Source organism: Cryptomeria japonica, chromosome 10, assembly GCF_030272615.1.
Source record: "Cryptomeria japonica chromosome 10, Sugi_1.0, whole genome shotgun sequence".
NCBI classification, from domain to species: domain Eukaryota; kingdom Viridiplantae; phylum Streptophyta; class Pinopsida; order Cupressales; family Cupressaceae; genus Cryptomeria; species Cryptomeria japonica.
This window is the reverse complement of record NC_081414.1, coordinates 226,071,435-226,085,545: the sequence shown is the minus strand read 5'-3', so window position 1 is coordinate 226,085,545 and position 14,111 is coordinate 226,071,435. Positions and strand designations below refer to the sequence as shown.

Genomic DNA, 14,111 nt, shown 5'->3' with positions numbered 1-14,111 from the left:
AAATATGTTCTTCAAGTTCGCATGAGAGATAATGAAAGAATGATTTGAATATGCTACAATACACCTCCCTTATATAGGGCGCTCACCTTGATTTCCCTCAAGGCCGACTTGGCAAATAGGGAATAAAATAAAATAAAAGTCCTCTCAAAAGATGGCCGACTTGTTTGTAAAGGCACAATAATGATTTTTTGAGCGCTTAAGCATAATTTTTTAATTTTTAAATTAATTCCAAAGCTCAAAGGTGGATTTTTTTAATTATTTCAAGGCCTAGAAATTAATTAATTAAATTGCAAATGCCTTAATTCATGTGAACTTGATTTAGACTCCCCAAATGTCTTAAATTTGGCAAATTTAGTGAAAATTGAGGAATATTGAGGTTTGATCAAGGCTCAATGAAGCTTCTTTCCTCCTTAGGTATTGAAATATCTAGAGTGATGAAGGCCTAAACCATTTCAAGACTTATTTGAACCTTACATCCAGACTTGCTCACTTCATGAGTCAAAATTTTCCAACCTAGATTTGCAAATTCCCATGCCCTTGTCTTTACAAACTTGCAATTTGCCTTTGACTTAATCCAACAAGGTTGAATAATAGGTGACTTTGATGTTTTTTGCCCTAGACCCTTTGGAAGGGTCAGGAGCGATTTTCCTTGCTTGGGCTTACTCCTCCATCATTTTAACTTCAATCCACCCCTCAAGGCTAGGCAATAGTCTTCTTCATTCACTCCATTCAAGTTTGGCTTGTTCTTGCAAGGTAAAATAGGGGATATTTAGATTTTCGCCCTGGACCCTCTGGAAGGGTCAGGAGCGATTTTTCTTCTCTGACCTAGAATCATCAAGCTTTGAAGCAAACAATTACTCATTAATGGTCTTAAAGGTCATTTCTACCTTAGTGCATCCTTGCCTTAGCAAAAACTTAAAAGGAATATGTTGATTTTATGATTTTCGCCCTGGGCCCTCTGGAAGGGTCAGGAGCGAATTTTGAGTTTTAGGCATATTCCTTCATGCTTTTAACTTCAAATCACTTCTAAGGCAAAGAACGTCATGCCCCTCTCCCATCCAAATCATGAATAGCAAGATTTTGTCTTAATTTTGCAGGAAAAGGGGAGAACTTGGAAATTTCGCTCTGGACCCTCTGGAAGGGTCAGGAGCGAATTTCCTTCTTGGCTTCAAAATTTTCACTCTTAACAATCCCACTTCACTTCAAGGCAATCCAAACATCATTTTAAACCCATGCCTAGGCTTAGCTTTGCTCAAACTTTGGAGGAAAAGATAGGTTTTAGAATTTTCACCCTGGACCCTTTGGAAGGGTCAGGAGCGAAAATCATTTTCTAGGCTTGATTGCTTTCTCTTGACCGCCTCAATTATCTTCAAAGGGCAAAACACACTTCCTCACACCCATTCAAGCCATAGAATCTAGAAAGTTGCCCTGACCTTGCAAGAAATAGGTGTTTTTTAGGAATTTCACTTTGGACCCTCTGGAAGGGTCAGGAGTGAAATTCATCATTTGGCTCAATTCCTTCACCTTTTGATGATTTCTTCCAATCTCAACTTAATCCCAGGGGCAATTCCTTCTATGTTTCTCCTTGTCTCATAGTTGACTTAGCAAAATTTGATAGCAAAAGTGTTTTTTGAGAAAATTCGCTCTGGGCCCTTTGGAAGGGTCAGGAGCGATTTTTCCTTTCCTCGCTAGAATCCTTCATTTTCAATGCTTCTAAACATCCCCAAAGGCTAGACCATGTTCATACTTCATCTCATCATGCCTTGGACATCAAATTTTGGCCAAATGAGGCAAGAAATGTCTCTTAGAGAGATTTTCGCTCTGGACCCTTTGGAAGGGTCAGGAGCGAAATTCTCTTTTTGGGCTAAATCCTTCATTTCTCCCTTTCAAAACGACCTCAAGAGGCAAAAGCAAGTCATTTTCTTTCCATTCATGTCATTACAAATCAAAAACTTGACTCCCTTTATTGCAAAGTAAGAGCTTTTGGGAATTTCGCTATGGACCCTTTGGAAGGGTCAGGAGCGAAATTTCCCTTCTTGTCCAAAATTACTCATTTTTCAAGCTTCAAACCATCTCTCAGGTCAAAGTTAGGCCATTTTCCAAGTTAGGAACAAGGTTTCAAGCTCAAACAAGGTGGCAAATGAAGTTTATGATGAATTTCGCTCTGGACCCTCTGGAAGGGTCAGGAGCGAAATTCTCCTTTAGGCTAAAATCTTGTTCTTCAAAATCAATCAAACTCCCTCTCAAGGCAAAAACATACCCATTCATCTCTCATCAAGCCAACGCCTAGCCAAAATAAGGAGGAAAACAAGAGTTATAAAGATTTTCGCTCTGGACCCTTTGGAAGGGTCAGGAGCGAAATTCCCAATCTTGGCCAAGATCTTGACTTCATTTTCACATTTCTTCATTCAAACAAGCGTTTTTACCTTCATTCAAGCCTAGGAATGCATTAGTTCTAAGTTTTGGTCAAAGTGGAATGTCTTATGGAGAATTTCGCTCTGGACCCTTTGGAAGGGTCAAGAGCGAAATTCGCTTTGGACTCGTTTTGGTCAAAGTGGAATGTCTTATGGAGAATTTCGCTCTGGACCCTTTGGAAGGGTCAAGAGCGAAATTCGCTTTGGACCCTTTGGAAGGGTCAGGAGCGAAATTTGACATTTTGGACTCTCCGTCAGGATCATTTTATGAATATAACATTTAAGTATAAGTGAAGTTATATTCCATATATACTTTCAGGATGTTTGAGAGTGGTTTCAAACCTCCAGGAGTTATATTGCAAAATCTAGTTTTTGGAGGATTCTTCAGTTTTCCAGACTTAGTCAAATTTCAGGATCAAGACATTCCAAACTTAGCCAAATTTAAGGGCATTTGAAGATCAGGATGACATTCCAGACTTCATCACTCACCAACTCGACCTAACTCAGACCTTCAAGGATGATACCCACTCACAAAGCAAGACACAATTAACAAGCACAAAACCAGGCCCTAAAGAAGATTCTCAAAGAAACCCTAACCTGGAGCACCTGCTGACTCCCCTGGCTCAAGCAAAGCCTACCATCCTATTGATCTCCTGGCGACACTCAAAATGCAAAAGCTAATAGACAAACCCTAAACACCTAGAAAGCAAACCCCAGAAAGCAAAAAGCAGGGATCCCCATTTGCAATGGGGCGATGTGTGAATATGTCACAACAGTGTGCAAGGTCTTCGACATTCTAGACCCAGCACAAGATAGCGGAAAGTGCCTCCATCCTGCTTATGAACAAGAGAAAGACAAGGTGGAAATCAATTGGATTGATGTTGAGATCACAGATTTGAAAGATTTGACGAAGCCAGTTTTGGGCTACACACAGAGATGGATAGATATTCAAAATCATAAATTGAAGGGTCAAAATGCACAATTGACATTTGATTTAATAAAAGAGGTAGACTCATCTGATGAAGATACGGAAAGCACAAGTGTGAGTGGAATGAGTGGAAATGCCACCCAATCAACTCACTCCAAAGGTTCCAAGAGGAAAGAAAGTCATGGAGAAGGATCATCACACAAGAAGCATAAGTCAAATTTAGGTCGTCCTTCTACTGGTACTTACTCCATACATGAAGTAGAGATGAATTAGACAACCGGATATGAGAATCAGCCACCTAAAGGGAGCATGGATCATAGAATGAATAAATCCATATAGTCTACAATCTAGAATAGCATAAATGAGAAGGCAGATGAGGCGAAGCAGCCACAAATTCAAGACAATTCAAATCCATATGAGCAAGCTAATAGCAAAGAAGATAAAGATGTGCATGTAGATATTAAGAATGAGGATGAAGAAGAAAACTCTCCACCCCAAGATGATCAGCAACCCAAAGAGGTGCAATTAGGAGAAGAGAGATCTGCTATCCCAACATGGCTTAGGGAGAGATATGCAAAAGAAGTAATAGTGGTGGAAGAAGATCCTATCAATGATTTAGACAACTTCCTAAATAAAACTCAAGAAACTGCCGAAAAGAAGAAAGCCACCAAGATGTCAAAGATGACAAGTGATAGCACAGGATCTCGAGTTATACAAATTGCTACTCCAAGGGTTGATAATCCTAAAGGTGAGATCACAGCGGAAGACTATGATTTGGAGACTATTGACTTGGGACCTCCCACCACAAAGCATGACATGGAAGACTTGAATGATACGATGAAAACAGTCCATGATATGTTGAAGTTAGAAGTAGAAAAGAACAAGAAATTGGAGAGAGAAGTGAGTGCATTGAGATGCTACTTGCAGCAGTTCAAGGAGCTGCTAAGGCAGCATGATCCTTCAAAAACGCCACCACCACTGCTTCCTTCGGAGTCAGTTGATAATTTGGAGAAAATGAGAACTTCAACCCACCTCATGGAGACTTGGATAAATCGGTCTTTCAAGAAGGCAACTACATTTGTGAAAGAGATAGTAAGGATATTTGATAAATTCACAAGTGTTCTTGAAAGGACTCAAATCCTCATGGCAACCTATGATACTTTCATTTTCACTAGAGATCACACCACGCCGAGACTACAAGCACTGAAGAATTTACCCAAGGAAACTTTGGTGGGGGAGTGTTGAAAGATGGACAATTGCCTGATTTATAGGAGTGGTGTAACTTGCTCCTAATGAGGAAGGTCATCTTCGAAGATATCCGCAGTGGCTGCACCCAAGTAGACAATGCAATGAACTTGATACATGACAAGATTGAGGAGGTAGCAGAGATCGTACTCGAGAAGGAGATGAATGAAGGAACTCACAAAGATGTTGAACAGCTAATTGAGAGAGTGAAGGTCATATTCTTTGGAACGGCCAAATCACCTTCGAAAAAGCAACTGGATGATGTACACTCATTTCATGGTACTTGCTAGCAAGACTAAGGATTTTGGACTAGGACAGGACAAAACCTTTGCCTCTGCTTTGGATGAGATGAGCTTCATGGAGGATTAATGGAAAAACATGCCTACTACTCTAATGACCGAATTTGCAAGAAGAGAAAAGGATAAGGGTAATAAGTTTTTGAAAGATAGTTTGTTATGATCCCATGTGGCGTCATTTTTCTCATTGGAGGATTCTTCCTCGATGTTTGTGCCAAATGGATGTCACGTTCCCATTATTTGATATGAAAGGATGTTTAACAGATTAGGTTTTTGTTATGGTAAACCCTAATTAGGGTTTAGGTGGCAAGATCTTGGCCCTTGATTTTGATTTAATCTTGGCCATTCATTGTATTTGGGAACACTATATAAGTCCCACTCATTTCATTTGTAAAGCATCGATTAGAAGAATTTTGAATAATTGTTGCTTAGATGCTGCTAGAGATAATAAAATCATTGAAGTGTTGGTGACTTATTGTGTTTTGGAGCATTTGCTTGTTTCTTCATCCTTTTAAGAGAACTTAATATCGAAAAAACAAAAAATATTGGAGTAAATTTACTTAAGAATTAGGTAAATGAAAGATTTATGTGCATGATTGATGGTGAAGCTCCATGTTCATGCTACTAGTATTTCATTGATTGTGAAGTATTCTATGTAGTCAACTAAACCCATTTTAGCCAAGCTTAACTTCAATCACTACTTCATTGAAATGCTTCATCTTGATGGTATCTATGTTTGTGGTGGTGGTTTGAACATCATTAGCTGTCCTTAGAAGATTGCACTATCTTTGTGGAGATGTTCATCGTAAGTCAAAGCAAAGATTGGTTGAGTTTCACTTGAGATTGTCCATCATTCTTGCATTCTTAGTGTTAGATTAGCATTTCTAAATCCTCGTTCCTTTTTCCCTTTTTTAAAGAGTGGTCATTAGTAGTAGGAAAGAACTTCATTAAAATATCATTTGTAAAAAAAAAGCATTTCTCATGATTGAGAATTCTTCATGAACAATTACATAAGTCCCCTTCGAGGTACAGCAAACACATCAAACCATTGAAGATATCCAGCACGTCAAGACCTGACATTGTAAACCTTGGAGTTGTCATAAGTGATCCTAGAAATCAGCATTTGAGAAGTCTTTGTTCAAGAGAGGATAGAGTAGTCAATACTTTATTCTATGTTCGATCATGCATAAAACACAAGTCAAACTATTACAAGATAAGAATCCACTTTAGACTTCTCTCATTGTCTCACAGTGTTTGTTGTTTTCCTATGTCAACATGAGTAATGGGGATTGTCGGCACCTAGCATCAAATTAGAACAAGAAATATGTTGTGAAATATCATCTATGGTTACAAAACAATGTGCACATCATTGGGCTAAACAATGGGTAGGGTGATGCAAAGCCCCAAGGAACAAAGACTTCTCACACCAACTCAATCCGCTAGACCCACAACAAAGGTCTCAACTCTCATGGATTCTTGGACAATCTTGACAACAACATGAAAGGACTCCTCTTCACTCCCCTTTGCTCAATGGGACCCCATTATGTCCATGAACAACTCATGGATATACAACTTCTCACATCAAGACTATTCTTGATACCAACTCTCATGTAGCCGTCTATGGCTAACTTGGGTTACAACGCAACCAACATTGCAAAACAAGTGTGGACCCTATAGAACCACTTGACCAACTTAGGGAACATTGTCCACAAGCAAAACAACACCAAGGTAGTCAGCCTGCTACAAACGCCTACTCCTAGTAGCCCTATTTTTGAGTCTTCAAGGGCAAAACCTTGAAATCCCCCTAATGATACCACCAACTTTTGACACTTTTAGATACCCTTTTTGGAAACACAAAACATTGCCCAAACTCGGAACCCAACTCTTGCATTGACTGGGTCAAACATTGCTGCTACAAGAGGGCTAAAATGGCTTTTAAGCCACTTTTACAAAGCAACCATACTCCAAAGGTCTGATCCAATGACACCAATGAATGTAAAAGGTCTGCACACATTCCAAAACAACAAATCCACAGTCATATAGGGTCCAACACTCATGGTTTTATCTCTGCACCAACTTTAGCAGTCAAAACCAGCTAGTCACATGAGGATGCCTAGCCTAGGGCTTGATCCCAAACTCCACCATTTCAATGGCCCACTCAGAAACCTCAAGAATCTTAAATTACATGGCCTCCCCTACCATTCCTCAAATTTTGAGCCAATTTGGCCAGAGGAATGTGGGGTTAAAAAAGCATTTCTTTAAAAACCCTGGTTTTTGAGGGTTTTCAAACCGCCTGTCACTAAAATGAAGATATCTCGCTTATTATTCTACCTTTTCCTACCAAATCAAAACCAAAAGATCATCAACTTAGATGCCTATACAAATCAGTGAATTAGACTGAACATGGAGTCCGTACAAGGCACTATTACAGCAGATTTAAGGAAATTTCCGAGTGTTTATTGAAATTTGATCATGAAATTACATCCAAACTTCATCAACATTCTTCTCAACCTCCAAGGCTTTAAACAAGGTTTCTCCAACCTCCTCAACCAACTCCAACTGAAATTTGAATTAGGTACCCGTTGGAGGGAGATTAGTTACGTTTTGACAACAAATTGACAACAAAAGTTGTCATTCAACTTGACAACTTTGCACAAACTTGACAATTTATGACATTTGCCTATGGGACCTATTAGAACACATCATAGACCATACAAATAGGCCACATAGAAGTCAAAATACATTGCTTGCCTCATTTAGGCATGTTGGATGTCATTTGACCATGGTTGACCAAATAGGTCCTAGGGAGTGCACACTACAAAAATGGCATCAAAGCCTTACATGGCTGATCAAAACAAAATGAATGGTCTTGAAAGATCTTATTACAACACAAAACATTCAAAGAACCTACAAACACTTCTAAGAGCCTTCATTGCTCAAATGGTCATCAAAATCTGCAAGGTGCCTTCTATGTGGCCTATTTGTAAGGTCATCAAAATCTGCAAGGTGCCTTCAATGATCCCAAATCCTCCTAGATTGGTCATCCCCCCTTGACAAGCCATGAACATTGCAATAAGTTAAGTGTCAAAATCATTCCACAACTCAAACCCTAGGATGCCACATTCATTGGTACAATATCTAAATAAGTTTTGTGACCTTTAAGAGATTAATTTTCTGATTTCCTATCTCCCTAAATACTTGACTCATACATCTATGACTTGATTTGCTTCAACAGAATATGATAAACATAATGTTGAATGAAAAAAGGAGGATGCTTGTTGGAATTTATACCTTTCTTTGATCAAATTTCTCTTGCTGATGTACCACTACTTTATTCTAGATACTACAGTCGATCATTGTTCTGATGGCATACATTATAACTTACTGATCTTTTTAATTTATAAACATAGTTTACCTAATAGTAGAAACCAAGAATTGTTAATTAGGGTGAACTGCAGAAACCATGTTGTCCTTTCATATTCAAATTTTATGGACAAATACCTCATCTAATTCATTTATGCTGAATAAATCAAAACATATATAATCGTAGTCTCAACCCTTGATAAGAATATTAAAAAATTAACAATTCAATCAAAAACAATTATTTCATTCAAGCAAAGCCCAGACAAACTTACACATATCAGAAAGAATGTTATGTTAAAAAAAGCCACTAATAACTAATAAATTTTAATGAATGCAAAAAACAAACAAGCATAGGAGCCAACCAACCATATCAGGTACCCAAACTCCTGGCATAGTAAAACTTTCCAGTAGATCTGCTCCACAAAGCAACATAACTTTCAAAGAATCTGCAAGATATAAAATGTCCATTCAACATCATCAACAAAGCAAGATGTTTCACAACAACCCTAGAAAAGTTTGAAAAAACTGATAGATTAACATACTACTGTCCATGTATGTGTGTGCCAATGAAGGAAAATTCCTTTAATTGTGTGGGAAGATAGATATATTGGCAACTTTTATTCCATCGGACTTATCTGCAATAAATTTATTTTATAACTCACTATAGCCAAACTGTAGTTGAAGAATGTTGTTCCCAAATTACTTCCCTCTAAAGTGGCTATGATGCTAGTGAAAGGATAAAGAATAAATTGGCACGAAAAAATATACATGTGGAAAATCATATGATTCACAGTTGGGAGATATATTGACTGAGAAGATCAAAATACTCCAAATATTGTAACCATTTATCCTCATATAAATTTGACTTTCAAATAAAAGGTTCATTATTTCTCAAGTAATATGATTGTATATTCTCTAAGTTACCGGTTCCAGTTCAGATTCAGGTTCGGATTCGGGTATGGATTCGGCAAAAAAAAAAATTCTTGGGTACGGGTACGGGTTCGTCCGTTCAAACATACAATATAACTTGAGATAGTTCAGTTGCATGTTTTGATGGATGAAATGCATCATAAAGAAGCGGATTAGGGTTTAGATGTTAAAATAAGATTAAAAAATTTGATTTTTAATTGTTTTTATTTGTTTTCTAACCCGTGGGCCCCGTTTTTGGGAACCCACGGGCTTGGGTTCACCCGGTTCCTCCTTGGTTCTACCTGGGTCCCACCTGGGTCCTAGCTCAAACATTAAGAAAACTTCACCATGATGGTGAACAAATGAGGGAAAGACAAATCAAAGACATGAGCACCAAGGATTCCACATTATGAAGTAGAAACTACACCAAGGGATCTCAAAGTCAAAAACCTTAAGGGGGAAATAGTACAAGGAGAATTCCCTAACATAAGGATGTATCACAAGGAATTCCAAACATCATGAAGAATGTTCAAGAGTTGATCAAGTCTAAAAGGCAAGCCAAGACGGTATACCAGTCACTATTCATCCAATCAAAAGGGTTCCAAGTCAGCATTCATTCAAGGAGGGAATAAGTGACATGTGGTGCTACATCAAATATTATTTATCTTACATATCCTCATCTCTCATTGGTCAATGTAATGGTGGTTGTAATAAACCCTGATTACGGTTTTATCTTGTAATCTCTGCGATTAATTTTGAATCAATTTGAGCCATTCATTGTAATGGAACTTCTATAAAAGGGCTCAGCTCTCTCATTTGTAAGAGTTAATGTTAGAAGAGTAGGAGAATAGCTGCTAAGGCATTTAGGAATTAGAAGTTAGAGTAGAAGTAGATTAGGAGAGAAGGTAAAGATTGTTGCCAAGATCTTGTTGCAAGAGACATTGTTTTTTCACTGAAGTTATGGTGAATTTTCGTATGTTGATTCAACATGTTGCATGGTCTCTACTTCTCATTTTGTTTCATGTTATTTAGATAAATGAAAGATTTTGTGGATGATTAATGGTGGATTCGCAGATCCATACTACTAGCAGTTTATTGATTGTAAACTTGCCTTGCGTGGTCAGCTGGAATCCTTATTCAAGCTTAACTTCAATTGCTATTCACACATTGATATGCATTGTTGTGACAGTGTCTATGTTGTTGGTAGTAATTTGAACATCATATATTTACCTTAGAAGATTGCACTAGCTTTGTAAAGTAGTTCATTGATGTCAAAGCAAAGTCTAGTAGAGTCTCACCAAGTCATCCACTACATCCTACATTCCTAGGATTAGATTAGTCTTCCTAGACCCTTCATCTTGTCCTTTTTTCCAATTCAAGTTAGTTTAGGAGAGAAAGCATTACAAGATTGCAATATCGGATGATCAAGTACCAGCAACACACAAGCATCCATGTACAACATAAGTCCCCTTGGATTACCAACAAACACATTCCCAATTGAGCTTATCCACGAGTCAAGACCTAATAGTAGAAACCTTGGAGTCTTCCAATTGATCACATAGTTTAGCATTTGGGAAGATTTTATTCAAGAGATAATAAGATACCTTGGTAATTTATTCTGTGTTTGAAATGCATAAAAAACACATCAACAGGTTCCCATCTTCCCTTACAATCATAGTATAGGTTTCTCCTTCGGAAATCTAGTTATGCATCTTTAGAAAGAAATGGTGCACATAAAACAGAACTTTTTCTCTTGGCTTTCCTTTTGCTTACATACATCCCTAGGCTCCCATCTTCCCTTGCAATCATAGCATAGGTTTTTCCTTTGGAGTTCTAATCATACATCTTTAGAAAGAAATGGTTTTTTATGTTTATCCTTCCCACAAAAGTGCTCACCTTCCTTTTGGAGTAGCATTTTTAACTTGTTTGTCATTATCAAGCCATGTGACTTTTAGGATTGCTTCTTGGAGTGTAGTACGGTCAAAGTCACTAACTAGGCCACAGATGGTATCTGATAATCCCTCAATAAATAGGTAGGTGAGCCTTTCCTCGAATATAACTAGAACCATGACTAGTAGTCTTTGGAACCCTTTCACATAATCTTCAAGGACTCCTTTTTCCCTTATTCTTGTTAGCTTTTTAAAGTCTCTTTGGGGATGTTTTTGGTCAAACCTCTCAATGACTTTATTTTTTAAGGCATCCTAGGTCTTTATGCTTCGATGGTCTTGGGTGATTAAACCATGGTGCCACCAATCATGAGCAACCCCTTCTAGAAGCAATATGGCAAATGTAATGGCATCTTCGTCTAACATGGGGCCAACGGTCAAGTAGATCTCTAGTTTTTGGATCCATGCATGGACCGTGAATTTTTCCAACCCATCAAAGTTAAGGATGGTCAATTTACCCACTTTGTGTTAAAAGTTTTGATTAGTTTGAATCCTCTCTTTTCTACAATTACTTCTTGCCTTGGCCTCACAATATATTGTGAATGGAATACTCCTCTTTACTTCAGAATCAAGCCTTGCATATGCTTGGGCGATTTCATTTAACTAAGGGTTGGGTGTATTAGTCTCCCTTTCCCTTGACGACGCTTCCCTAGTTAAGAAGGGAGGTAGAGTTGGGGTTGACCCTAGTGTAGTTCTATTGTCACTTTTGAATCGGCTAGGGTGATATCTCTCCCATTTTTGAGGTTGGGTCTAAGAGCACTTATGGTGGTGTTTATGTCTGTAGGGCTTGGGCTATTTGTTCAAAGAAGTCCCTAAATTCATGTTCCACTTGTTCAATACTTGTGTAGTTTAGTTATGGTTGTTGCTTATGTTAATTTTCTTCTTTACCCTCTCTAGAGCTCTCAAAGTCCCTTGACTAAGTTGCGTCAATTTCCTTTTGTCCCTTGGGCTGGCAGAAACATGCTTTGATACCACTTGTAATGTCCCTTTCTTGGATCACCTTATACATTACCCTAAATTCACAAATCCGAAACGAAACAAAAAGTACAATATAGTTAGAGATATAATCTTCACCCAAAAATAAGATAAGTTTGTTTTGGAAACCTACAACCAAGTTAGATAGCAATGTAGATATAATTCATGGGATACATCCAATTCTAGGGTTAAGAGAAAATACATTTATAACATATAACAAACCTAACCTATTATGTGGGGTTCATTAACAAGGGCTAAGATTGGTTGTTCATTGGATGTGAGGTTGGGGACATGACAATTTGAGTATCCAAATGCTAGGTTATTAGTCTATTGTGACACTAATAGGATCAACTTAAAAAATGCATAAATTATTTTTTTTTTGAAAAATTCAATGAGGAGATGCATCCAATGAGTAAATAAAAGAAACAAAATAAAACTAGTTACATTTGATTGATTTAAATGCAAATAAGGTACAAAAGGGCATCCTCATTTGAAATGTTGATAGCTAATAGTCTAAAACAAAATGAAAATAGCAAATTGTTTTTCTAAAACTAAAAGTAAATGCTACACCAAAACATTTTACAACTTCCTCTTCCAATCTCTAGTGAAAACTAGGGGAGAGGTAGAACTAGAGGGTCTAGTCCTAAGAGTTCGTTGTGGCTCCCCCACCTCACCAAAATGAGGTTGAGGGTAGCACCCCTCACAGGAGTCTGAGGGTGAGAGAGAGAGAGGTAGAAGATAGGTCTATTAATGCATGGTAGCTTATGCAAGATAAGATCTTCCTAACCTTCCTTGTTTTGTTATTTATCTACATGCTTCATGTCTGATTTATATTGCATATGATTATCGGATTGTACAAACATTGCTTATCATTATGCTATCGGGCTAACAACCCGATAGCATATTAAATGCAATAAGTTGTCGGGTTAAATTTGCCGATACATGCTATCGGGTGCATAAACATTGGCACCGATTCACATCTATTATCGGGCTTAATTATATCGGGCATATTTGTTATCGGGTTTAATGAATACACCGCTTCATTTGGCATTAACATTGGTTAACAAATGCACCGGTTGGATTATATACATCGTGCACTTTGAATCATCGGTGTTTATATGAACCGATTCATTAAATTGATCAGTCATTATATTATGATATTACAATATGCTATCGGGGGTTTTTGAACCGATAATCAGCATTGTGTTAATGGTATAATTGTAAAGGCACCGATCAATGGGTGCATTGATCGGTCATGCCTAAAAGGCATGACCGGTCAATACACCAATTGACCGGTTGCCTAAATGATATATATGCCAATTGAATTCATTTGGAGAAGACATAGAAAATATTAAATGATCTCTCTCCTTCAGACCTGTAGATAAAAATCAGAATTATTAGACATTGACATAATTCCTCATATCCATATATAGCATTCATAGTTTATAACTTGTTCTTTAATTAAAATTGAAATAACTTTACATGGTATCAGAGCCAAGGTAATCGAACCTAAGGCTATTCAATTTTGATAAAATTCAAGGACTAAGTTACAAACTACATCACATTTTCATAATGGCCAACGCTATCAGATTCGAAGATAGACTCAAAGGTAGCGAAGATTTTTCAGCTTGGAAGTTTAGAATCAAAATGATTTTAAGAGAAAACAAAGTTGATTCATATGTCCAAACTGAAAGTGCACAACCAGAAGATGAAATCGAGAAATCCACATGGATCAAGGGAAATGATAAGGCTATTAAAATAATAGTGGATGGGGTAAGAAATAATATAATGCCCATCATTAGAAAGCAGGAGACGGCTTATAAAATGTTCAAGGCACTTGAAAGGACATTTGAGATATCAAATGCAAGTCATACTCTGGCATTAAAACGAGAGATCAACCATAGCAATATGAACAAAGGGGAGACAATTAACTCCTACTTCATGAGGATATCAAGCCTAAGAGATGACCTAGCTTCCCTTGGATACGACATCCAAAGCAAAGAGTTAACACTCATTGCTCTAGATGGATTGCCTA

At 37.6% G+C, this 14,111-nt stretch overlaps 1 protein-coding gene across 4 annotated transcripts in view; it reads right to left on the bottom strand.

The window, feature by feature from the left end:
• LOC131034873 (uncharacterized) overlaps positions 1-14,111 on the bottom strand; it is a 240,508-nt gene that overhangs the window by 74,678 nt on the left and 151,719 nt on the right. For all 4 annotated transcript variants that reach the window (XM_057966473.2, XM_057966472.2, XM_057966469.2 and 1 more), the window contains one exon: positions 8,613-8,692. In XM_057966473.2, the coding sequence (XP_057822456.2) occupies positions 8,613-8,692 (80 nt within the window). The remainder of the gene's footprint in view (positions 1-8,612; positions 8,693-14,111) is intronic.